The sequence below is a fragment of the Plectropomus leopardus genome, chromosome 19, assembly GCF_026936395.1.
Source record: "Plectropomus leopardus strain MGB_pleo_1.0 chromosome 19, ASM2693639v1, whole genome shotgun sequence".
Classification (NCBI taxonomy): domain Eukaryota; kingdom Metazoa; phylum Chordata; class Actinopteri; order Perciformes; family Serranidae; genus Plectropomus; species Plectropomus leopardus.
In genome coordinates, this window is record NC_142194.1 from 18478234 (window position 1) to 18504920 (window position 26687).

General features: G+C 38.1%; 1 protein-coding gene across 3 annotated transcripts; it reads left to right on the forward strand.

Annotated features, from left to right (window-relative positions):
- Positions 1-940: 940 nt before the first annotated feature.
- kctd5b (potassium channel tetramerization domain containing 5b) lies at positions 941-25908 on the forward strand. Of its 3 annotated transcripts, XM_088069586.1 has the most exons (7): positions 941-1434; positions 11185-11293; positions 11620-11711; positions 11824-11919; positions 12118-12222; positions 17136-17261; positions 21783-25908. In XM_088069586.1, exons 1-7 carry the CDS (start codon positions 1120-1122, stop codon positions 21810-21812), a joined length of 873 nt encoding a protein of 290 aa, XP_087925712.1. In that variant the 5' UTR covers positions 941-1119; the 3' UTR covers positions 21813-25908. The 3 variants fall into 3 exon arrangements, with proteins under 3 accessions (XP_087925712.1, XP_087925713.1, XP_042363525.1); XM_042507591.2 differs by lacking the exon at positions 12118-12222 and having other exon boundaries at positions 949-1434; XM_088069587.1 differs by lacking the exons at positions 12118-12222; positions 21783-25908 and having other exon boundaries at positions 947-1434; positions 17136-17273.
- Positions 25909-26687: the final 779 nt, after the last annotated feature.

Sequence of the window (26687 nt, forward strand, 5' to 3'; positions counted from 1 at the left end):
TTGATACACGCTTCATTGCAAACATCCCAGGAGAGAATCTAATCTGGTCTTGAGTATGTTAAAGGACCACTTTGAACATTACAGGGATAGTTTGGACTAGGGGTTGTATGAGTGACTCATTCATATTTAGTGTATTATATACAGTAGATAAAGTCACTGTTCATATAATTCCTTTTTTTTGCATTGCTCTTGTTCACTATGCTGGTATTACTGTATTCTCCGGTGCTCATGGTTTCAGTAAAATGAACTGAATGGTTGAGTCGTGCAGAATCTTAACAAGCTAACCATGTGTGTAGCATGTATTGGTAAAATTTAAACATTTCTATTTGTATGCGATCCAAGCAGCTAACTGCCATTAGCTCCAGTGGGTAACAACCTGGTTTTATACATCCAAAAATCTAATATCAAAATGAACTGCATGATGACCTGGGCCTCTGATTGAGTCAGGCCTTTATTTGTCAAAAGCAGTAGCTACACCAGGGTAGTAAGAAGGAGTGGGTATCTAATTGGGACAAGGGTTATATTTGAAGTTCTTTTTTTTAATCATTTAACTGATTAGTTCTGGGGCAAGTTCATTCACACACTCAATCAGATCCATATTATAAATTAAATATTACCAAATTATCAAAGTTAAAAAGATTCTGTTGAATTTTGCAATGGTGCCATTTCATTGGCTTCTGAACTAATATTTTTAGGGTTTGTTTATATAATGACAACATGGGTTTCACTGCTGATTTTGTGTAAATACAAAAAAAAAAGTTATTTATGGTAGAGGGAGGGTGATTGTTTAGGAAAAACACTTATTACTTCAGGGAGGGTCAAGTTTTTTGTTTTTTTTTTGGTTTGTTTTTTTAAAAAGTCACACACGGCCACCCCCCTCCTCTAATAAATAAATCACAGTCCCTTAGAGGGTTCGGGTCAGGTTAAAGTAAGGAGAAACACATACCGACGGGGGAGCAGTATTCAGCACAACGCGGGCTCCCAGTATAAAGAGATCCACGTTGAGGTGGATCAAGCTGGGGAGGACCTCTTTTCTCTGGAATAATTTATACAAGTGTCTGTCAGTGTTGGTGGAGTGGGTTGGTAGGAGTGGCTGAGGCGCTGGCATTTCTGCTTTGCATGAATCGTGGACTCCAAGTTAGTGGCTGCAGCTTAGACATTTCCTGTCAGCCGCACACAGCCGAGGCGAGGGCGGAGGAGAAGAGGAGAGGGATGGCAGAGAACAGCTCCGAGACGAGCAGCTCCGTTCACCGGAGATGTTTGGCCCATTCTCCGGCGGAGAGAAACACTTCTGCCGGTGTCGGGGCATCGAAATGGATTCGACTGAACGTCGGGGGAACCTATTTTTTAACAACGAGACAGACGCTGTGTCGAGATCCAAAATCATTTCTGTACAGACTGAGCCAAGCTGACCCCGAGCTCGACTCCGACAAGGTAAATGCTAAGCTACTCAGCTAGTTAGCATTGTAGTTGGGAGCGCAGTTGGTAAACTCCATTTTATTTTCTAGTAAATTTGTGTTTATGTGCTTACTGTATTGTTACGCAATTACAGTGACTGATAACTGCGTGTACCAGCTTGCTTTTTCAGGCCACCTGCTTTGTGAAAATCAGTGTTTCCTCATACTTGGTACGAAATTTTGTGGCTAGCTAGCATTAGCACGCCAAGCTAGCTAGATTCCGACAGTCACCACATGACATACGATCTTGCTGCTAGCTTGCGTGTGTAGCTGACTCGTTGTGTGTCTTCAACGAGAGAAGTAGCCAAGTTTTGCGGCTACATTAATGTGCTGTTTGAAGAGTTAGTTTTTCAAAACAAATACGTATGCTTTAACAGTTATTTTGTAGCTTTTCCAGTGACAATATCAAGTGGCCACAGTAGTTGGAAACTTTGCCCATCTGAGGCCGTTGCATTGCGCTGCACTCATCGAGGTGTGCGGTGTCAAACGTCAAAAAGTGACAGCAACCTCATTCTTATTCTTTATTGACAACACTACTGTTACGTATTTGACTCTAAACCTCGTTGTAGATAGTGTAACCTAATATTTTGTATGACAAAAGATACTGTAGTATTTATGAGAAACTTGGGGTGCGTCATTTCACTGAGCAAATTGTCTTGATTTCTCTCAAAAACATGGAAAGAGAGCGACAAAAAATTTAACAAGAAATGGCCCACAACTTGCATACAAAACATTGTATGAAATAAACAAAAACAAACAAGAACATTTGAAAAAAAAAGTTAGAAGGAAATTACCTTAAATTAAGTGAAAAAATAGCATGAAAAATAATATCATAAGAAAGTACTAATAATCTAATATCTATAATACTACTAGCCTACTACTACTACTGCTAATAATAATGTCTTACAAAAGCTATGAATATAATTTTCTTGACATTTTTCCCTATGTTTTGATAATCTCATGATATTTTCAGGACTTTTTTGTCACATTTTGCTAATTTTTAGGGGTGTGCTTGTCTTGTCAAGTTACTCAGTATGTTATCCCCCATGTTTCCAAAAGAAATCAAACCAATTTTCCCTTGTGTCAGTTGTTTAAATAGCGGTGAAAGGCGTCTGAATGCAACCCAAAAAAAACCTGATGTCAGACCAGATTTTTAAAAAATAAGTGCAGAAAAGTGTATCATTTAGTTAGTTAAGAAAATGGGCTGTATTACAATCATCCAATAGCCAAAATCTCAGATAATTTTCAGTCCTAATAATATAATAATGCTATTGATGCAGTATCTGCCGATAGCTCTTTTGTGGCACATCCAGAGATTGGAATATCTACAAGCATTAGTGCTATAATTAACTCACACAGTGATCTACACATCTGAGACTTTATTGCTTGATCAATTTGTGTTTTTCCCTCCCTCTCTTGAGGTTAGTCTGTTACTTGGCTCTGTTTGCTCTGCAGTAATCAGCCTCTGTGCTGGTGGTGAGGCTCCCCTAATGAGCGCATAAGTCATTGCCAAGTGGGGTGAGGTGCTGCTGACAACTTGAGAGCTCGGGATGAAGTCACTCATCTGCCTCAATGGCCTCAATGCTCCAGAAGCAGGCTTCTCTGTTTGTCCATCTGCTAGTTTTAACAGCAGTGTGTCTCTGTGTGCTTTAAGGCCTCTGGCACCGTCAAACACAATGTATTAGTGTCTGTATACATAGTGTAGCGTGCTCTGCTTTTCATCGTTCATTTCCCTGCCCCATTAGTCATTGTTTTCATCTACTTGCACATTTTAATCTTCACCCCTGCCCTCCTTTATGCTAAGCTGAGTCTGTGGCTCATCTCGTATTTTCATGCAAATATCTTAATCTCTGAATAATCAGCTTGCTTTTTTGTCAGTTTATCCTCCCATGAGCAACAGATCAGTCCATCTCAATCCCTTGTCTTAAGTGTGTATCAGACTCTCAAGCCATTACCGTACCTCTCTCCTGCAGACAGTCTCATTTAAGATAGCTTCCGGTAAAGGAAGGTTATTATAAGACATTATTTCACTTGCTTCTGTGTCTTAAACCATATTCACTGACATGATTTCATCTTATCTGCAACTGAGCCAAGCAGGCTTTTTTTTTGCATCACAGAACCCTGCATGTGAATCGGAAGCCCAGCAGAGTGACAGATCAGAGAAGAGCTCTGTTTTTTCGGCGAATGCAGTATTGTGTTTCCCAGCCAAGGAAATGAGTGGTTCAGTTCTCAGTCACGCAGGCTGACGTGCTTCAGCAGGACTCTTGAGGAGAACTGCATTATTCATGTTGTTGACTGGAGTCTGTTTTGCACATTTGGGGTAGATGAGGGAGAAAGTGGAGGAAGTGCTGTCATGTGCACAGCACTAACAGCAGATAGTCTTGCATTTATAATACTCTTATTATTGTTTCTCTTATAGTTGACTTAATCCTCATTGCTGTCGTGTTAGGGAGACATGTTAGGTGCTAGGTTTGTGAGACTTATGTGACTAATTGATTCCACAAGATCATAAGCAGGCATTGCTCTCAAAATTGTAAGTTGTCCAATCAACGTGCTGTGAGTTGGACATCAATGGGTGTCCATCCTGTTGGCAGACTCCTGCTCTCAAACTACTCAGCTCAGGACCACTCAAAGTAGAAACCCAGCTTTCTAGCTCTGAGAGCTGCATCAATTTTTCAAGCGCCCCATCACAAAGGACTCTTGTTCCTTCAACATCTCATTCTTTTCATATTTATATCCATTTGCTGCCTGAAGAAGTTCACTCGGCGGCGTGTGTGAGAGAAATATGGTTGCAGTTAATGCCGTATTCAGCTTGTATGTCATGCCTGAGCACACTGTGGGAGGCAACGTAAATATTTAACGGTGATATCTTGGTTTCCTCCTGCTCTGTCTTCTTGCAGTAAGTGCTCAACAGGACACTGCACAGAACCATTTGCAAATCAGGGGCAATTCAGGGCTTGGCTTGGCTTAAAGCAACTTTATCACAAAAGCCAGTCACCTACAATTGATCATAACCTTGTGTTGCAGGAAATTAAAATGTTGTCATCTGGAATTTTATTCTGCACCTATGTCAGTCATCAACGCGACCAATTGTATCACTTCCAACCCGTCTTTCTGTTTCAATAGACATTCCTCGTTCTGCTAGGAGAAAGCTCCAGGTTGCAGTGATTTCCTGGCTTGCCAGCTTAGCCGTGGAGCTACTTAACTGCCTCTCATCATGACAGCAAAGCTTTTAGGGGACTTTTAAAAGGAGCTGTTCATTTATTGCCTGCAGCACTGCTCATCATAAATTGTTCTGCAAAACGTTCTGATGGTGTTGCCTTGCAGAGATGAAAATAGTCGAAAGGCGAGAAGTTCCTCCCAGCCTTTGTAAAAAGTTGAACTAGCATTCAAATGCAGTGTGAAATATCTTGAAATATGTGATAGTTCCATATAATATAGCCTTGATGTGATGTGTGTATTATTTAAAAGATGAAGGCCTATTTGACTATGCCATTACTGCTTCTACTCCAAAGGGACTCCTGGCTCCTTGTCCACAAGGATCAGACTTCCACTTGGCTAAGTAGCTTCAGTCATGTGACTCAAAAGATCTACTGCAACATCTTTAAACAGTGTTTCTGCAGTGGGCTTGGACTCCAGCATGACTGCAGTGAAGGCAGAGCATAGTTTGATGATGCTTTAGTTCTTTTTATTACTGGTTTGAGCAAGTTGGAATGACTTTTTGTGGTAGTGTTAATTGTTTTTATTTCCTGCAGTTTTTTCTTTGATAATTACAGGCAAACATCTGGAATATCGTTTGAAAGTATATACAAAATTTAGAGTAAATATTCCCACATCTGTCTGGCTTGAATTGGTGAATTGGTACATTCAAAGTCTTGGTATATAGTACTCCTATTGTTGCACTTGGAAACAAGCACGCAGTTACTTGACAATATTGTTGAATTAAGGATTGACTTCCATGTTAATGTGTCTGTAAAAAGCCATACTGGACATCAAATGCTTGTAGGGTGGATCGCCACGGTATTTCCTGTGGGAGGATATGTATTGTGAGTAGGAGAAGAATGATAAGGTTAATACTCTACACTTCCCTCTGCTATGAAGCCCACCCCTCTAATTAGCTTTTGTTTACCTCAATTTGAGGTTATCTTCAGTTTGAATCAAGTCGAGGTTAGGCGTGTTTTGACGTGGCTCTTGTTGCTGTATATACGGAGGGCTTAGCAGTTTCAGTATTTTTGCAAGGCCAAACCACAAAACACCATGCAGAAGCCTATTTTTGGTGGTTATTCAAGGCGGTCTTGACACTTGTCGTTGTATTAGACACCAGGTCTCTTTGGTTTAAGCAGTTGGCCTTTTCCCATATAGGTTTAGTAATTTTATTTATTATAAACCTCTGAAAGATATGAAGTGTCTGTCAAGATAGTATGTTGAGGTTTTTCACTTAAACCTTAATAGTCATAAGTAGGGATGCACGATATTGGATTTTTTGTGGCTATCCGATATGCTCATACATAACAATTCTTTTGGCCGATATCTGATACTGATATCAATATATCCTCTTTTTTTTCACCACCTAATTTTAGTGATCATCAAGTCTCTTCTGTAGTTGAAATAACATTATATTATGCATACTCTTCTTGTGATGGCCCACCAACAAATGGAGACATCAAATATGATGCTTTTCAGTGTATATAATATCTATTAATTGTGCAAAATAGGAAAAAATACTTCAACTTAAGTGTGATGTTTTATGCATGTTCATTTTGTCAATTAAAATAAAAAAAGTTTGTGATATCAGCAGAAATAAGCATGTTGGCCAATTCTGGTATTTCATTTCAAAGCCAGTATCTGCCACAACGGATGACGTCCAAATGATAGTGCGTCCCTAGTCAAATCTATAAGATAGTTTTGTTCATCTTCATGATCATAATATTATATAGAGATCAGAGAGCTGTACCAAAAAGTGAGATTATTGTCTTAGAAAGGTATGTTTAGTCTAACGCCAGAGTTTCTTGTCCTATGAAGGTGGCTCTCTTTTAACCAAACTATATCACCATGATAACTTATGCTGCAGACCTAACCTTGTCTGAACTGATTTTTGTTTTGGCTTGAAATCAACTGAAGCTTTTACAGCTTTGTTGCGTAGTGTCACTCTACAGTCAGTGTCAAGAGCGATACAGATTGTCAGCTGAGGTAATACATTATAAATGTGCCTTATTTAACTTGTTGAGCCGTCATGCTACATAAAGTACATCCAAGCCATGGAGTTACAAGCAGTGTCTGAAATTAACTTTTCGACTCACCATTGCATGTACACAATTGTTTTTGTTTTTACATTTCATTGAGACAGTAATATATTATGTAGAATGCAAACATAAAGAAGAGGCTAGAGCAAAATCTGAAGTAGAATTATTGAAATATATAATGCAGGTAAGAAAGGAACAAGTGGAGTGAATGCTCTGCTGCTGACAATGCATGAAGCAAAAAATAAATTGCCTTCTTAGTTGAAACTTGGGGGCCTCCATGTTATTATTTTATTACCTTCATAAGAAGGAGCGCAACGCTAGCTCACAGCAGACAAGTGGCAAGTTATAGCGGATCAGGTGATGTCCCGTACTGTAAACTGTGCTGCAGAACTTGTAGCGCCTGCAGTGGTCAGGTATCGCATAATGTGTGTGCATGTGTGTAGGACAGAGACAGCACAGGAGCAACTTAGGAGCAGCCGATTGCACCTTTTAAATGACACCAAAAAACGCAGCAGAGACTCTCAGCATTAGTTTAATATATGACCATTTTGGCACAACCATTTACCCACCAGTGTGGTGGATAGCCTTCGCAGATGTACTTGCCAAACGTCAAATCTACCCACATTTGGCACCTGATGCGTGATAATTTCGGAAGCTGGCGACAGCGCTTACTGTATATATCACATTGTGTTTTTTTCTTTGACACAGGAGCCTACAGTTTATCAGTGATGCAGAAAAATCCGAGCAAGAATATAGTTTTATTTCTTTCTGAACGCATTGATCGACTGATTTTATGGGAACTCGCACGAAGGCGAAAGCAAAAAGCCTAAATTTACAACGCAGTTTGATCAACCTTCTTGGTACCTTCTTCTTGGTTCTTGGTACCCGTTATCTCTGACAGAGGCTTCAGAGTTTGTCAGCACAGCTCAGGCAAACAGAGCTGGGCTTTGTTGATCTTGCTTCGTAGCACAGCCCTCAGGTGAGCTTTCTCAGACTGAGTTTCAAGTGTCCCAAATAAATAAAAAACTTCTTAATTCCCTCTCTTTCCCTGCCTATCTACAGAACATCCCAACAGCCCTTCTCCTGTTCCCTCACTGTCCCCACCCCTTTGTTTGTTTCCCAGTGCTCCCCAGCCTGGGCCCCCAGAGACACAGCCTTTTGTTTTTAATTAAAGACACTGTCCCCTTTGTGTACATGGGCCCACATATCAGAGCCCCTATAATCATCTTTCTCTGAACTGGGTCACTGTCACCCAATGATGCATGTGCACCCAGAGGACCGGCAACAGGCTTGTCAGCACATTACGCCAGGAAGCAGAAGGTTTACAGAAGTTTGGTACACTCAGCACTGAGTGATCAGTGGGAGTGTTTTTAGGTAGCATACAATAGTTTATTTGTATAGAGCAGTTGGCCTTTTCCACTGCAGACGTTCTGACTTGTAATGGCTGGATGAGCACAGGTGTTGGTAATAACATTAACGACAGCTCTGTTATTCAGGTGTCCCAGCGTGACAGTGAGCCAGCTTGCACAATATCAGGATACCTGACACCAAAGCAGTTACATGGAATCCATGCGTAATTAGGTTTACGTACTTCTGTGCTTTTTCCTACTGTGACATATCAAAATGTTTTTAACAATGGCAATCATACATTTTCTCATAGTTTTTAGGCTGACATCAGCCTATATAAATCCCAGTTTATTAGGTCCAGACAAGGAGAACGTCTACAAATTTAGGGGATGAAGCCCTAACCACTAGGGTACCCTAAAAATAAGCTTAATCATTTTTATCAACAAAATGTGATCCTAAAGCACATCAAACACAGAAACTGAATTATTTTTTTGTTTTTGGCGAGAAACTTAAATGATAGTCGTTTGGGTGAAAACAGTTTTTTCCCAGCAATATAAAATGGATAAGAGATAGAATTACAAGCTGTTTAACATCCCATCATGAGCTATAAACATCATATAACACATTTAAAACTACTTATGCCAAGATTTTTCAAAGTAAATATTTAAATCAAAATATTAAGAAATACTAAAAAGGCATCTTGTCTTTCCACCAAACATTAGAAAAGTATCAACAGTGGCATTGATAAAGACTCTGATCAGGCGATAATGGCATCAGTATCAATAAAAATTAACAATCCCCATGCGTAGTGTTGACGTTTACACTGCTCAAATTTAGTGACAGATCCAGCATATTAGGCTCATCTTGTTCCTTCTAAGGAGAATGATAAGCAGTAAATACAGATGACCACATGTAGAAATATTATGTGCATGGCATTAAAGAATTAATGAAGGCCAAATGTTAAAATCAGCCATTATGTACAGCGTAATTTGAATGTGGTGAGTTGTGCAGCCTGGTCTGTTTGCTCCACAAAGGGCCACCTGTGCTTGTGCTTAAACTTGAGTGACTATGAAAATGTAAGGAACTGACACAGGGCAATAAGACCAAAATAGAGCTCCATCGGGCTCCAGTGGGATATTTTTGCATTGGAAAAGAGGTCAACCAGCCAGGAGGGTTCAGGTTCATTACAAAAGAAAGTGCACAGGGACCTTTTCTCATTATTGGAAAGATTAATGGGTTTTGAGTTGAATCCATCACTAGGCCTGTGAAGACAAGGTAACTATGAATGTTGTCCGTGTTCCTCACTGTAGACTTGGCTGTTTGAGTTTGGTCATGGCCTGCAGTGTTTGACAATATTGCAGCAACCAGCAATGCTGTAATTTGTTTGCCATCATTGCCTCAGCAGCCATATTGCTCGACTGATGCAAAGTCAAACATCCTGTAGCATTTGAGGATTAGCACGAAATTTGCCTAAGGCCTGTCCGCCGTGCTGAGTGTTTTACTAAATGTCAAGCATGTTTGACTCACTGAATATCACGTCATATTAAATGATTTTTAGCATTAAACTGCCGTTGGCTGCAGTAGTTAGACAGCTGTTCAAACAGACTCATATTATGTGTTAGGCCAACTATGTAACAGACCAGACTGGGCTAATTGTCGATTGTAAGCCAAGGTGCTTTCTCCTGGTCCCCTTGGTGGATTCAGCCTGCTGTTCCAAATCTTTTTATGTTCTGCTCTAATTGTTTTAGCCTCGTCTTCTACCACGAGACAAAGACGGTCTAATCACAGTACTTACAGAAATAGGGGAATACCCAGTGGTTGTGAAGGAATCGGGATCAAACCCAAGGCCTGTGGGAATAGTGAAGTGATATCCCAAAGCTGTTGTACATGTGTGTGGCTCTGTGTGCGCACGTTCTCTCAACCCCTGTAGAGATTATCAGCACAGGAGCTGACCTCATAATTCTCATCCCTCGAGTTTTATTCAGTGATGCACAGTGTTGTGTGTCCCCCACCTCCAGATTATGTTTCGATTGTGATATATGCCTGTTCATTGATTGCCTCTTTTTAAAGAAACACTGACATTTTTGAGAATCCAATTTCAGATAAGAAGATTTGAAATCATTTTAATCTCTCTACACTGCGTTCTCTGTAGTGGATGCTTATAAATAAAATTGTCATTGTGATCAATGACAACATTGTCATCATTCAGATTCATTGCGCAGATCCAATTTTTTTTTTTTGCGTCTCAAATCATTTCAAAAATGTGTCAACTGGTCACAGTACTGAACTGACCAGCATGCACATAAGAATGACGATGTCACTTTGTCATACAGAACTAAACATGGAGGCCATTCACTTTAGCATTTACTGTTTCATTTGTAAGTTGTTGTGCTGTGGAAGCCAGCATATTTGTGAGCAGATAACGAGGATGAGAAAGAGAGCTACATTTTTAAATGTAGCTATTGTTGAGCAATCACTGTTACTTCTGTACAGATATGTGCGTGTATGCAGAGTCTGATGTGCAAAGATGGTGTGATCATGATGGGGCTGGGCAGTGTGTATCAATGTTGTAATATGAGACTAGATACTGTTTAAAATTTTGGTTATTATAATACTGCAAGTGTTGTCTTTTCCTGGTGTTAAAGGCTGCATTACAGTAAAGTGATGTAATTTTTTGAAATTACCAAATGATTCTAGTTTTTTACAAATTATTTTCCTTTACCCATTCAGTCTCTATATCCATATTACTGATGATTATTTATAAGCACTCATTTTAGACCCTACAATATCATCACAGTATAAATATTGAGGTATTTTGTAAAAAAAAAAATGTTGTGGTATTTTATTTCTTTCATATCGCCCAGCTAATGATCGGGACAAGAATGGCTTTACTGAGACAGATTTCATTCAAAATTTCAGGATGTCATGAGCTTCATTTAACTACTTCTGTCAACGCCTCTCCACAAGACTCACACAGCAAGATACTCAGTGCAAAATTTCTGATGAATGTCAATTCAGACTAGAAAGAAGCATTTTTCCTAAATGTTGGATTGTTTTTTTTTTAAATTCTTTAAAGTCTTGGCAGTGAATACAGTGTTATTCTATTAATCTAATCCTACTTCTTCTCTGCTTTTCAGGATGAAACTGGTGCCTATCTCATAGACAGAGACCCCACATACTTTGGGCCAGTGCTTAACTACTTGAGGCATGGCAAACTGGTGCTCAACAGGGACTTGGCAGAGGAAGGTAACGTCACTGTGGATATGAGAATATGAGCTGAACATTAAGAAATGCTTTCCAAATAAAAACAAAAATGACAAATTGGTAACAAAATTCTGAACACTGCTCGCAATATTTGAGTCCATTATTGTTGAAAAATCGTTGATAGCAATGACTGCAAAAAAATCCCTCTCAATGGCAGAATGCAAGTGGAATACAAGTATTTAGATTGGATGGAATAGTATAGATCCAAACACATCACGCCCACATCTCTGAAAAAACCCGCAAATAGATGCTATTTTTTATAGTAGTTTGCTTTAAAAGCTGAAATGTTTCTTTTTCACTGTTTTTAGGCGTGCTAGAAGAAGCAGAATTCTACAACATCACATCATTAATAAAGCTCATCAAGGACAAGATCAGGGAACGTGACTGTAAAACATCACAGGTACACAAAGTTGTATTCAAAAAGATTTCTCCATAAATGTGACACTCCCGTTCCATTACTTTTGTGTAACTTATTTCATCCAATTTCTCTCATGTGTTTGTCCTCCTCTCAGGTTCCAGTGAAGCATGTGTACCGGGTGCTGCAGTGCCAGGAGGAGGAGCTGACACAGATGGTGTCTACCATGTCTGACGGCTGGAAGTTTGAACAGGTAAATCTCTTCCTGCAGGGTCACGGCAGCAATCCTCCTTTCATGTGCTTCACCCACCTCGCTATGCTCACATTGACCCAGAAAGTCCAATCCTCAATATTGGAAATGGCTGAATAGCCAAACAAGCAAATCACATCTTTCTCAATGTCCGCATACATGATCCGGGCATCCCTTCTGTGCTCTCATTGGTTGTTGCAGCTTGTCAGTATAGGTTACGGGCGGGCCCACCAGTCAGAGTTTCTGCTGATTGTGTCAAGGGAGGTGAAGGGAGAGGAGTCTGCTTTGCCAAACAACAGCGGAGAGGTGTGTCTAACAAATTTCTGTCCACGGGCTGGTCACTGCATGGTCCCCATGTTGTCCATACACACCCCGTTGGCCATTGTTTGTCCCAAGTAGACACGTAGCTGTTGGTCATTTTATGAGTTGATTCTTTTTCAGTGTTCATTTGTTCTGCTTGCTCACCAGTGAGGCTTAGAGAACATGACACATTTTTTTTCTTGTCTGTTTCTTTTTTTTCTTTTTTATTATGCTATTTTTTTTTTAATTCATTATGCATTCACAGTTTTTAAGTCTGTCAACAGCTTTCTGTGTTCTGCTTTGATATAGTCACTTGGCTGTTTTGGGGGCTGTGCTGTAATATAGTGCTGGTTGGTTAGAAGTGAATGTTGTTCTGTCTTCCCAGCAGGTAATGTAAATAAAATATATTCAGACATTAAAGGGAACAGTCCATCCCCATATCAAAAAATATGTTTTTTTCGTCTTACCTGTAGCGCTATTTATCAGTCTAGGTTGTTTTGGTGTGAGCTGCAGTGTGTTGGAAATATCGGCTGCCAATATGTCTTCCTTCTCTTGAATACTAGCTGCCACTGGACTTGTGGCGCTTAAAGCACCAAAAAATAAATTTGAAAAACTCAACATTAATCCCTCTTTTAACAAATCATGACCCAGTTACTCAATATAACGAAGTGACGATCCTTGTTTTGAGCAGTTTAATGTGGGAACTATTCTCTTTCTGAGGAACTACACCTGCCAACCGTATCTCTGCGCAGAAGGAAGCATCCGCTCATGGACGAGAGGCTTGTGATCGTGACAGCACGAGGTGTAAACAGTAATGATTTCCTCCTCGGCTGAACTGTAACTTTAGCCAGCTCAGTAGTGCCGTTTTTACAGTATTTTTATTGGGGTTTTTCAATTATAACAGATATTACATAAAGATAAAATAATCTTGGCAGCAAATATGGTATTCAGTTTTTACAGTAATTACATTATATTGAAATCCTGAAGATCACATGGGCTACAACACTTCATATTCTTATTTCCAAATCCCACAACCTTACTCCCTTCTTGGTTTTATTAATTTTTATTAACATTTAGTTTCAAACGGTCCATGAAGATCCCCCAGATGTTTTCAAAAACTGCCAGCTTTCCTTTGTAATATATGTCAGGTTTTCCATAGCAACATGTTAAAAAATTCTCAATGTATTGCTTTATACCTGGCATGTTTACATCTATAGTTATTGCTTTTTTAGCTTTTAAGAAACACAAGTCTGTTGGTGCATGGTTACGTTTCTTGGTAATAAAATCACCTGGATGAATGCCTAAGATACACAACTTGGCCAATAAGGGATTTTCTTTTTTTTATGATTTGGGGGTGAACTGTCCCTTCAAGAGTGTATAGTCACAACTTAGTATGAGAGTTTGTTTTTCAGCTTGAACTGCCAAAATGCTAATGCTTCTAATGAGGAACCACACTTTTGGGTGTTGGTGTGCGATTATATGTAAATGAAGCTCTCTCAGACGAGGGATCACTGGATCTCCCATTAGGGCTGAAATCTCTCTAATCTCCTTACACAGGTCAGACGGGCAAACTCCTAGAAAACACTATGCAAATTCTAAAGCTGGGTCGTCAGCCCAGGAGAGTCTTCTGGGGAGATGAGCTTTAATGACATGCTGCTGTCTTTCAGACTCCATTAATATAAAGAAGTTGTTGAAGCGTATTTTACACGGAAAGTCTTAGGATGTGGTGCATGTTGAGTCATTTGCAGCATAACAAGTGGGATCCGTGGTAGCTAGTTGAGATAATTTTGTCTTTTTTGCTGCGTTGATGCCTAATGTGAGAGAGATTGCTTAACAACAACAAGTCTCCGGCAGCAGTGGCTAATGAGGCGATACATGTCTGAACATGCACACCTGGGTTCAGACGGTATACATGTAGCCTGCAGTGTACACACACTTAACATTCAGCAGAAAAAGCAGTTGTTCAGTAAGAGGAATCGCTCTGTTTTTTCTCATGTTTTTTAAGGTGTGCATGAGGTTTTTTATCTGAAGATGTCGTCCCTTTCGTGTCATTTTGTGTCTTTTATTCAAACTGACATGACTTTGAAAAGAAAAGTGACAAATTACCAAGCTTATTGTACTTAAAGATACCATGTGTGGAATTTTCTTGTTCCAATTCTTTTCCTGACTGACACATTCAGTGCTCAGATGAAAAAGCCACATGCTGTTATAAGCAGAAGCTTCACTTTTGTTTTCATTTGGTTGAATTTGGGTTTTGCTCTCCGTTCCTTCTCAATCCTAAAGCAAGAGTTGTAAGGAATGCCATTTAAGTCAACATTACATACATACGAATGCCTATGAAATAGATAAATATTGCTATGAAATAGGTCTTGGAATAAAAAAAGAGGCAGTAGATATATACATAAATGTAAATACAATTAAAATACAATTATAGACATCATACATTTTTTAAAAAGGACTTTTTCAGAAGGGCTACTTTTTTATTTCAGGGCATTTCTATTTTATGATTCTGCATTTATTTCAAGGATCTTTTATTTATATATTTATTATCTTAAGTTATTTATTTCAAAAATTATTTAACACTTTCCCTGCCAGAATATTATTTTTAGGTTGCCTGCCACAACCAGCAATTCTGATATTCACTAGTTTCAAGAGCCCCAGAATATTTTAATAAAAGTACCTGTTGAGTTATGACTGATTAATTATGTCATGTTGTCGTGTTTGTATATTTCTGGGAAGTAAGCGTGGGGGGAGGGTGCAGCTCACTATGAACTACAGAAGCCCAAAGTGAGCGGTGAAGAAAGTTAAAGAGAATATTTAGATTTTCATTTTCACAATCATCCTAAACCACAAATTAAACAACATCTGTCTGTCTGCCCCCTTATGTTTGCGTGTTATCTCTATGCCTGGGGGGGGGGTTCTTCAATTGTGGTGCAAAGAACTCAAGAACAAACTGATCAGAATTCATACTCTAATTGTGGCAAAATTTTACACAAATGTCTAATAGGATAAAATTATGAGGATGACATTTTACATCCAAATGTTAAAGGTCAGCTTCATTGTGACAAAGTAATGTTTTGCAAAATTGGTCATCTGGCCATAATTTCACGTCATAACAGAAGGGCAGACGATTGATGAGATACTTGATTGGTGATAGTAATCTTGGGTGCCCACCTTGAAACTGTGCTGATTGTATAGATCTTCTTTGCTGCTCCAGGAAGATGTGAGCGAATGTAAACTATATGTGCAACTTGACTAGTTCAGAGAGGCATACAACCCAATGGTGGTATTCTAGTGTTAATATTGACTTAAATGGCAATCCATAGGAGTTTGCGGAAGCAATGAAAGTAGCTCATAGTATCCAGTACACCGATCATAATGATCTTAAAAAGTGCGGTTGTTGAAGCACAGGAGAAAATCTTACACATGTCAACTTTGTTGTGGTGTTTCCATCATTTAAATCTTAGCTAAAACATGGAGCTGGTGTTACTAATTGAAGTGAGCTGCTTTGTAGTGTGCTTCTTTATTTGCTTTGTAGGAGATACAGAATTTTGTAACTCTTGATTGCATCGATGTGTTTGAAGTGTTTAATTTAAACAAGCCTGGTCCTCCCAAGTCAAATCCAAAGTCCCCCTTCCCATCAGTGTTTTTTCTTTCAACCAGCATGTTTGCTTCCTGTGGTCGAGTCCCCACACTTATATTTATTAACTGTCTACTGGTTATCTTTTTCTGTCTGTGGCATCTTTGTTCTATTTCTTTTACTGTCATTACCTTGTTTTTGTGGACCACTTATTATTTTATTTCTGTGTGCAGCAATCACTTAGGTAACTCAGTTTTCTGTTTTCCGTTTGATCTTCAGAAATGTTTTATGGATCGCAGGTCTTGAGAAAAAAATAAATCGTTTTTATGAATGTAATAAATTGAAACTCACACTTTTCTCTGTACCCTTAAACTCTTGATATAAGTTTAGGAACCTTCTCTTGATGTATTAGTGTAAATTTTAAGTTGGTTGCCCTTTTGATCTAGTGGTCTCAGTGTACAACTTTTTTATTTATATATTTTTTCAAACTTTATCGACACATTCAACATATAAACGTTGGATATTTTCGAAATAGAGTTGTATAACAGTATTTCATAATAAAAAAAAATAATTCAACACCATAATTAAAGTGTAAAGTAACAAAAATAAAAAACCTTCAAAGTCTGCTATGAAGATGGCATTAAACCAAATTGTCCAATGGTTTTTTCGAGTAAAATTTTAAATTGTTGGCATGTATATTTTAGAATTAATATCTCTAAAAATATCAAATGAGGGTAGTTTTTTTGAGCCGAATCATTTCATGTATTTAATATTTTGCTAAAATAATAATCAAATGAATTACACATTTTCATCAGTTGAGAAACTGGGATTCTAAAAAAAAAGTAGTAATACATCTGCTAGTGTGACGTCTTCTCTAAAAAGTTTTGAAAGTACCTTTGTAGTTCAAACCACGTCTCAGTGTACGATGTAATTGTGCTACCAGGACAGTCTGAATTTAAATCTCACTGATAACCCTTATGTGTAATTCCCACTGTATCTAATATTATATGTTGTAACTAATAAAGGCAAATGAATCCTAAAATCAGTCCTCAGAGTCAGGGTGACAAAGACCATACTTAAAATAGTCTGCATGAACTATTTTGAGCTGTCTAATTAGCAAAACTTGTCCTATTATGTCTGAAATAATATATCGACAAGACATAAATTTGAGCTGCATGACCCTGTAGACCCTCTGTGTCCTTGATCTGTTTCCAACCTCTTTTTTGTTGCTTTAATGTCTCCCTAACTCTGTTTTTCCACCATGAGTAACCCAGTTTTTGCCTCTACTTCATCAGTCTAAGGCTAATTCTTCCTCTGCTCTGCTCTCGTGTCTCTCTAGCTGGTCAGCATAGGCTCCTCTTACAACTACGGAAACGAAGACCAAGCCGAGTTCCTGTGTGTAGTCTCCAAGGAGCTGCACAATCAATCATACGGGACAAACAGTGAGCCCAGTGAGAAGGCTAAGGTAAGTGTGTGAGTGTGTGTGGAGAGGCCGCAGCAAACATCTGTGAATGATGGCCTGTGCTGGATGTTTTAAATGCATCGCATTTATGAACATGCCACCAGGGGACTGAAAGCACCTCTAGTTTATTGATGAGAAAGCTCTATGAAGGAGAACATTGTGAATATTCAGTCCCTCAGTTATAAAAACAGCCTGCCTGTATAACCTTAAGTGATCAGAGAAAAAGAACATAAATGCATGTAAATTAAAGCAAAGCAGATGTAAATTTTGACATTAATGATTGAACAGTGCTTTCCTGTTTAGATATAGGAACTTTCAGCTTGATCTTTGACCACACAAAGGAGTTTCCACCAAAACTATTAGACTTATGTTGTGGTAGATTTTACCTGAAATTAAAAAAAACAAAACCTCAACAGTATCAACCATGTTAGGGGCATTAAGACAGCGCCGGTCTGCAGATTAGTGGTGCTATTGGCAAGGTCTGTCATTCTCTCTTTGGGAGTAAACAAAAGGCAATCCATGAGGAATTCAAACTCCCACCAGCTTGTCCCTGCAGGGGCCCCGCTCCTTAAAGGAAACTACACATGAAGAAGCACGCTGTTAAATTTATATTCATGCTACTGATTATTCTGATAGGAAGATTATACACTACAGGTGCATCTTTCACCCAAATGTAGAGACCGTAGAAATTTTGTTTCAATGATTTCCAGGGGCATCATATCCAAACTGGATCCTCAAGTATAAATAATTTCAGTATAAGTTATGCAAAGAATTGAATTTAAAATTACCTCTCCTTTGTGTAGCAAGCATATGTTAGGTATTTGGCATAAATGTCACAATTTGTTTGTTTTTTTTAATTCTAACTTTAACACACACGAAAAACAAACGCACAATACCATCATGTAGTCCGTGGCCCAACATGTCAAACTGTGACCCTCTAGGTACACCTCCGGCATCAGTTTTTGATGCTCACGGATGTCGTCTCTATTTACATGTATTGTGTATTTTCAAAATAAACTTTAGTTTTCACAGAAAATGTACCATAATTACTCAGTAATGCATAGTATCTTTTTTTAAAAAAAATCTTAGGACATAAATTAATTTAAAAAAAAAAATTCGGTTTACTTCCTTAGGTTTAGGCAACAAAAGCACTTGTTTAGGTTTTGAAAAAAAAAAACAGGATTTGGCTTAAATTAGTATGTTTGTTACTAATATAATAATATAAAATCTCATAGTTGTGTTTTTTTCCACACTGTAAATGAACGGTGGGTTCCTGGGTGAAAGTCCAACGTTTGCTTGATCCACTTCCACTCTGGCCTGTCTTATGTGAACCTTCTCATTGTTAATACTACCGCAGTTGCTCCGAGCATCAAAAGCGTCCTCTGCTTAAGGGTGCCTTGGTGCGTCGGTTTCTGTCATCAAGGGCCACTGACAAAGCGTTGGTATAAACTGAGTTTGGAGTGAGACTGGGTTGGTTAAAAAAGATGCCCTTGGAGACCATTTGTACTTGTTTTCTTGTGTTTTGCTAACTTTTTAAAAAAGTTTCGCTCAAATGTAGCTCTTCTTGTTAATCCCCTCTGAACTTAAACCCCTTACCTTTATTTTGATGTGAATGCTGACACAGCATTCACATTCTTCTTCTCCTTTCCAACATTTTACACCTCCATTCATTTCCATTATTTTACAACATGCCTTTCTTGTCTTCTTCTGTGCTGTCTGCATGCTGCATGTTGCTCAGAGCGAGGACGGAGAGACGGATTATGAAATGAATGACTCTGATTAGGGTTGAGCACTTATGACTCACTGGTGAGCGCTCAACTGCTCGTAGTCCCGCCACCAGGCCTCCGTGGTTTGTCCCCTCTTCCTTCCCTCTGCCTCCTTTACGAACTTTACACTACTAAAAACATCCGTAAAGACAACCTGATCTGATAACATACTTAAACTAGAGTAAAGTGATTGAATCCATGTTTAAAATCAGCTTTGGAGTCTAAAGCCAAAGCCAGATCAAAAGCCAGATGGTTCGTGTTGGGTACGGTTGAATACATCCGTCCAGGTGATGATCTCATTTTTTTGGTAGTGTAAAAATGACCCTTGAAATTATTGTCATGCTCACAGCCTTGGTTAATGGAGGGCATGCTGAATCATCAGCTGCTGCACTCATTGTCCCTCATTCAATGACATTTAAAGGGAGGGGAGGCATACTACGCTCTCTTTGTTCATTTCATTGTCAAAAGTAGTGGTAGCTGAAGTGCTGCTGTGACAGCGCTGGATTGTTTTTAAAGTCAAATCATTGATACATCTTTAATAAGATTTTACTCATAAGCCTTAATTTTCTGTTGATTAGATTTCATGGCATCTAAATTGGCTAGAAATGCACCAGTTGTGAAGTTCTGGGCCAATGCAGATGTTTAAAATAACAATTTGGCTGATAGCTGACACCAATCTTTCATTCTTTCTTTCTTTCTTTGTTATTTATTCCCACTTTTGTGTCAGTGAAACAAAGACATTGTCATTTTAAACAAACAACAGTTTTGGCATCATTCAGCTCTTCATTACACTGAATGAAACTTATAAAAACATCAACAAATTTACTTTTGAAATAACTGTATTTATACAAGATTTTGCCCAAAATCTACATTTTACAAGATGACATTGCAAAGCATGATAAAGTTATAATTTACCTTTGCCAGTTACTGTCTCAGGGGAGATCTTTTTGTCCCTAACATTTTCTATTTTCCCCAGGACGAGGAGATACTGTAATTATGGAGCCTTGTTTTTAAGTCTGGGCCAAATTCATGTGACACAACAAAGCATATCGGCCACTGCCATCGGTTATTGTGATCTTTACCGTACCAATGTTTGGCGATAATTGATGCATCCCTAATATGAGCCAACTCTAGTTTCACTTGATTTGCACAAAGAATGTCTGGGGGGATTGTGGTTTAGACCCCAGAGATTACCTCAATATGTGTGATGGCAGCAAGGCCCCAAAGGAGAAAAGACGCACCCAAAGTTTGAACAACGTGCAACGTGATTAAACAAAGTTAAAAAAAAAAAGAAAAAAAAAAGGTAATAATGAGTGAGTCAATAGTGAATAATTTTGAAGGCTTAAATAAAAGGTAATAAAATAATAATGTAGCAAAGGAAGACTTGCGCACAGAACTAAATAAGGGTCTGGATTTCAAATATCTTTATTTAACATGTTGCAGGGCTGTACAGACATGTGTGCATAGAGTGCAAAAAGTGCAAATTTCCTCAGTGCAGAAAATCCATCCTTTGCTACATTGTGACATTTTATTGAATTCTGAACCAGGAAAGAAGACAAACTTAGGACAGTTTTTAAGGTGCAGCTCATCCCGTGCCTGCCAGTGAAGTAATTGTGAAATCTATATGTAATGGTGCCTATATAAGGTGCCGAGTTTGAGTTTTGCCCTTCATCTCTTCTTCAGTTCAGAATCCTTCAGGGGGCTGTGGTTCGCTTCAGCAGCATGTCTTTCCAGCACCAAGGTTGATCCCAGCTGACAAGCTTCTCTGCTCTGAGCTCACCCTGAGTCGGCTTTACAACTCCGTACTGCGTAGTCTCAATGCTTTATTTTCCGTACTTGTGCCATATTTCCCTTTTCTCTACACCGTCTTCAGTGTGTTCGATTGAGCCTACATGTAGAGTAAGTTCTCCTAGCTGGGAAAGTATGCACTGTTATAGAAATTTAAAAAAAAAAAAACAAAAAAAAAAAACTTACAAAGTGAAATACAGGGGACTCTACATAGTCGGGTTTTAAATGGGTATGTATACATGCACACTAATATTCCTCTATTATTTTAAATATTCAGAATTTCACACAGGACGTGTAAACTGCATATTTCATTTGGATATTCCAAAATAGGCTGTTTTCATAATGTAGCATTTTCTGATTAGGATGTGTGGGATATACTGATATTAATTGGGTTTTAGGAGCTTTCTTTGTACATACATATATACATACACAGCACATTTAGAATATGCTGCTCACTAGGGGTTTTTATCATGGCTGGTGACACACCAACTTTGAGTCTTCTCTTGGCTATGTACACAAGCTTTGTACACAAAACAACTCCCCAATAATTTACAAAGCTGGTGTAGAGATGCATGTCCAAAAGAAAAGCCCACACATTCTAGTCATAAGGAGAAACACTTAATTTTTCACATAATGAAAGATGTGGATATCAACAGGTTTTCAGATATGCACAAATAACACAACCCCAACTTTTTTTTAAAGAAAGAAGCCAAATCGGCTTTTTCACTTTTTCATGATTTGACATGATAAACGACATGTAATGGCACATTAAACAGTATGCACGTCTCCATGTAAATAGTAATATCATTGGAATATTAATTTTAATGAGCCCTGTAAACAGCTTGGTAGGAACGACGTTTTGTTTCAGAATAAGGACAAAAAATGTGTGCATGTAAATGTATTCAAGAATTTTCAGAGCATGTGGTACAAGGAGTTTTTATTCATTCTATCATTTTTTTGGTCTCTGCAGATCCTTCAGGAAAGGGGTTCCCGGATGTGAAGAGGACTCAGTATTATGAGCTCCAGGTGTTATGATGCTAACATATCATCTTTTGTGGAAGAACGTTTGGCACAATGGAGATTTAAAGTGGGGGGGGGGGTGCATTTATTTTGTGTGTTTTCCCTCCGTTTTCATTTTTATTTCTTGATGTAAATAAGTCTGTTTACTGACAAATTGTGCCTGTACGTTTAAACTGGACCTTTTTTTTTTTTTTAATTAGCGGCAAGTTCTTTTCGTAAGTAAGAGTAAGGAATTGCAATCTACAAATGTTTTATGCTATAAAATATGGCCACCATCACGTAAGGCCAATGATTCACTCAGGGTCATCTATTGAGTTAATTCTTATATCCTCCAACTCAAGGTTCTGGTAAGGGATCAATCAGTATGGTCTTTATAACTACAAAGTATCAAACTCAAAATCATTGTTTAGTGATGTTAAGAAGGGAATTGTGCATTTATTTAGCACATTTTAAAGAGTTAGGCTATTAAATGTGAAATTAACCCCCCAAAAAACAAATTTATAACCATTTTTCCAAAGATTTCATTCAGTTATACTGAGATTTGTGATCATGAGGGTCCCAGCTATACAACACGCATTTTCAGATGCATTTGAACCATTTTTACTTTAAATCAAAATTCTTTTTCTCTATCTATGCACTGTCAGAAAAGAAATGATCATATTCTTAGGCCAGAATGAAAGCTATGTGAACAAAAATGTCAGTGATTTGATGCTGCAGGTAAAGGGGTGATAGGTGATGAGGAGCTTTTATTGGTGATGAGGAAGTGACCTGAGATGAAGAGATATATTAAAGCCCAATCTTCACATAGACTATACAAGTTAAGAGATACAGCAGAAATATGTGCCTGATATGGCGTTGATGTGATCAAAGATGCTTCTTAATGTTCTTTATTGCTGGAGAGGTAAATGTTTTGCTAGCGTAGCTGCTTGTGGGACCACATACTCTATTTTGTATCCATAGTCACGCAATTACCCACATATATGGATTTCTGCTGCTTTAAAGAAGTAAAGAAGTAAAATGGCTCTAGTGTTGTAAAGCAACTTTATATCAAATTTAATCTACCAGACTTTTTGCGTAACTCCTCATGTTCACAAATCTAAGGTTAACTGCCAAATAGTCAATGGTGTTTTAAAATGTGAATTCTGTTTTACAGTGATATTATTGTTTAAAAATCAGTGTCAAGACAATGGCGTCTTTTTTATTTTTTCCCCACTGACTTCTGAGTAGGCTTGAGTGGTATTTATTTTTCTTACCTTCCTGAAATTTCTCCAGAGAACATGGTCTATTTTGGTATTTGTGTGCAGCATTAACCTAATGCTCCCGGCGACTTTGCCATGTTCTGCAAGCTCTCTTAGCTTTTAATAATAAATAATAATAATTAAATAATTTAAACTCACTAAACGACAAGAAAGTTAATATTTTTACACCTATTAATGTTTATTAAACACATCTTGTACATCTTCTGAATTCAAGTTTCTCTTTCTCTGACCTAAAGTAGCACAACTCATTTTAACACACACTTTACACACACCATAAATTTATAATAATACCTAAATACCGGATACCAAGATGGCGCCTTTTCGTTCCAGTGGAGTTGCACGTCAGGAACATACGCCAGAAAAGCTTTTAGCTTCCGGGTTTACCTCCGTGGTATGCAGCCCACTAAATTAATGATTTTTCAATAGCTTTTCTTGGCTCCAGGACAGTTTTACAAATATAAAATCCCCAATAATCAAACACGTATGAGAGTCATACCTGACCTTTTTTGCAGTTCAAGGTGTCCTATAATACCGCGAGTGGCCACTTAGAAAAATTGGCTGCAAGGCTGAGCTGCTTTTCTGGGGGCCTGATACAAACTCAACAGTAAGAAAATAAAAATCACCAAAACCGCCTTAAGGTTATAAGTCTTTAAATTAGTTCACTGTTCCAACAATCACCGGCTCTAATTGTGTTGAAATTAACCCTTAATATACTGAATTAGATGTGAAAATATACTGATTCCCCCAGTGGTCTGACAATGCAGTTGTTACAGTCCTGTAGGGTTATCCCCACCGCTCACAGTCTGCGTCAACTCAGCTGCCTGTTCCACTAGTAGAGACTGACCTCTGGTGGCTAAAGCTGTGCACTACATAAAATTAGTTAAAAAGAAAAAGGAGCGTCTGTATTTTTAACGGTATTGAAAATGATACTGTCATGATTTCTAAATACCGTGGTATGCTGTTATATCACAATACCACCCAAGCCTACTTCTGAGTTCTACTTAAGTAGTTTATGTTTGAGGGAAGATCTGATAAAGAGCTTTTTGAGGGGAAGTACTTGTGGTTTGAGAGGTTTTGGAGACTGGAAAAGTTTGAAGGCAGTGGTGAAGGACTTTCTGATCATATCCAGAGGATTTTGTTTTGATGTAAATAATCCAAATTCAATATTAATATTTAACTCTTTAAAAAAAACTGCACGTTTTGTACACTGTATAGAAAACACAACTTGGAACGGAAGTTGTTTATACTGGATCTTTTAAAATGAGAAAATCTTGACAATGTTAACTTCTGTTTTGCATTGTTTGTACAGAGATTTCTGAGTTAGGGTTGAAACAGCTGATGCTGAACATGGTGTCTTTCACTGAGAACATGCCTGGAACATGTTTTGATAACCAATAACAAAGCTATACTTGGCTGGCTATGAAGTTGACTGTTACATTTAAAAAAACAAAAACAAATGTATTTTTCCTGCATTGTGATAGATTCTTCTAAGCATTTTGAATTATGTGGATTTCGTACACAGCATTACAAGCACTACAGTGGAAAACGACACTGTGCACATTGCTTACAAGCCTGTAATGTTGATGTAAATACTGCATTTTAGAACACTTTTTTTTTATATATAGAAAGTTGTTTTCAGGTTTGATGTGTGGTTTTGATAGGTTAGATATTTCATTCACAAATAATCATTTAGTGTTGCCTTTTTTTTCCCAATGACCAAAATCCAATGTCTTATGTGTACTGTACACATTGATCTTAGTGTCAGGGATGAGTAAACTTTTCTTAATGCTGGCACACTTTGTACATATAGACTTGTTAACGACACACAAACCTCCATTTACTCACATGTACACACGTATACACTTGACTAAAAAAAATTTTATATTGTCGGGGAAACAAGTATGGATGCATGTTTTTGATATAGATATACACACGTACACACACACAAGGGCTTTTAAAGTGCAAAATTTGACAAAGAGGTTCAATCAAAGTAGACTGGATTTCCTGCCAGAGCTAGGCTATGTTTACATTTGCTATAGTATTCTGAAGCCTTCCAATTATGTACTGTCTTGCACTCCCGCACACACGTTAACATGAGTATGACTTGTGTGACTGCACAGATGGCAACTAGCACTCCCCACTCCACATGGACTGATATTCACACAGATGTGCTGACTGATAAGATACTCCATCCACTCCTGGCAGCCTGTGCTTGAGCGTTGCAGACAATCTTGCTTTCCGCCCTCTCTGACGGCAAAAATACTCTTTTTTTTAATAGGATGAAACTCACCTGCGTTGGCTCAGAGCAAAGGTTTATTTGGGTCTTCTTTTGAGACTTTTTTTTCTGCAATGAGATTTAAAGTGTTTTGTGTTTGGTTTGCTTGTAACTTCACTCTGATATACTCTGGTCTGAGGTGTTTAACCCTTCTACTTTTAGCAGCTACATTACCTTTTAATGCCCTTAACAAACAGGTCATCTGGTCGAGCATTTGGCATTTATAATCATTTCATGTGATGGACAAACTTATCAAATCTGTAGCCTAATACATATAAGTGCCCAGTTTGTTTTGTATTCAAGCCACAGACCACTGTAATGCATGATTGAAGATGATCACACTTGTAATCAGAGGGAATGAATGTGTCATTTTTCCTCAATCTAACAGTTACATCAATGAATAAGGTTCTCATATCACTACATAGATCACTATTCTATACAATCTTATGCAATGTTAAAAATGTACAAACTAAGTATGAGGTTAAGGGGATAGATCTATATGGTCTTGCATAAGGTAAACCCAATAAAAATGTTGTCATTCATTTTGTGTGTTTTTTCCCCCAAAATGTGTTAATTTTGATTCAGCAGTTTTTATTCATTGTAGAATACACAATTTACTTTTCATTAGTAGTAATTATATCAAACATGTACATCATCACATAGCAAGGCGAAAGGTAAATTCAGAGACCAAAAGGTGCATTGACCTTACACCTACTGCAACAACTGGATAAGACAATACAAATTGCTATTTTTTTGATACATAGCGACCTCTTGTGTCAATTCATGACAACACGTCGCAATGGCTTAGTTGCCTGGATACATGCCTGTTTAAATGTTGACGAATAATAACCAGAGCCGTATAAAAAAGTATTCAAAAAATATTTCTGACATCCAAAAACACCAGTTAGTTTGATACCAATTATGTTGTTAATTGTACACAATATTATGAGATTCGTCAAACATAGTCGTTACAACGGTCCTTAGTCTGGTCAAAGATGTTATACGAGAGAAGATAATAATCCGTATGTTCAACTGGGGCAACCTCAGTTAAATACCTTTTCCCCTCATAGCTATAAACGGTGTAGAAGGGCAGCAGATAATCATAATATTAAAAACATGTGGTCACATGCTTTAAAGTTAAACCTTTGCTTGTTTTATTTTCCGAACAGATAACAAACAACAGCATAGCGCACCAGCGATAGCAACTGTCGCAAATCAAAGATGAGCTTTACTGCTGTATGCTATCAGCAGAAGCTTTACACTGCCTATAAAAACATTAAATAATTAACAAGTTAACGTTAAAAAAATACCTTACGTCCAT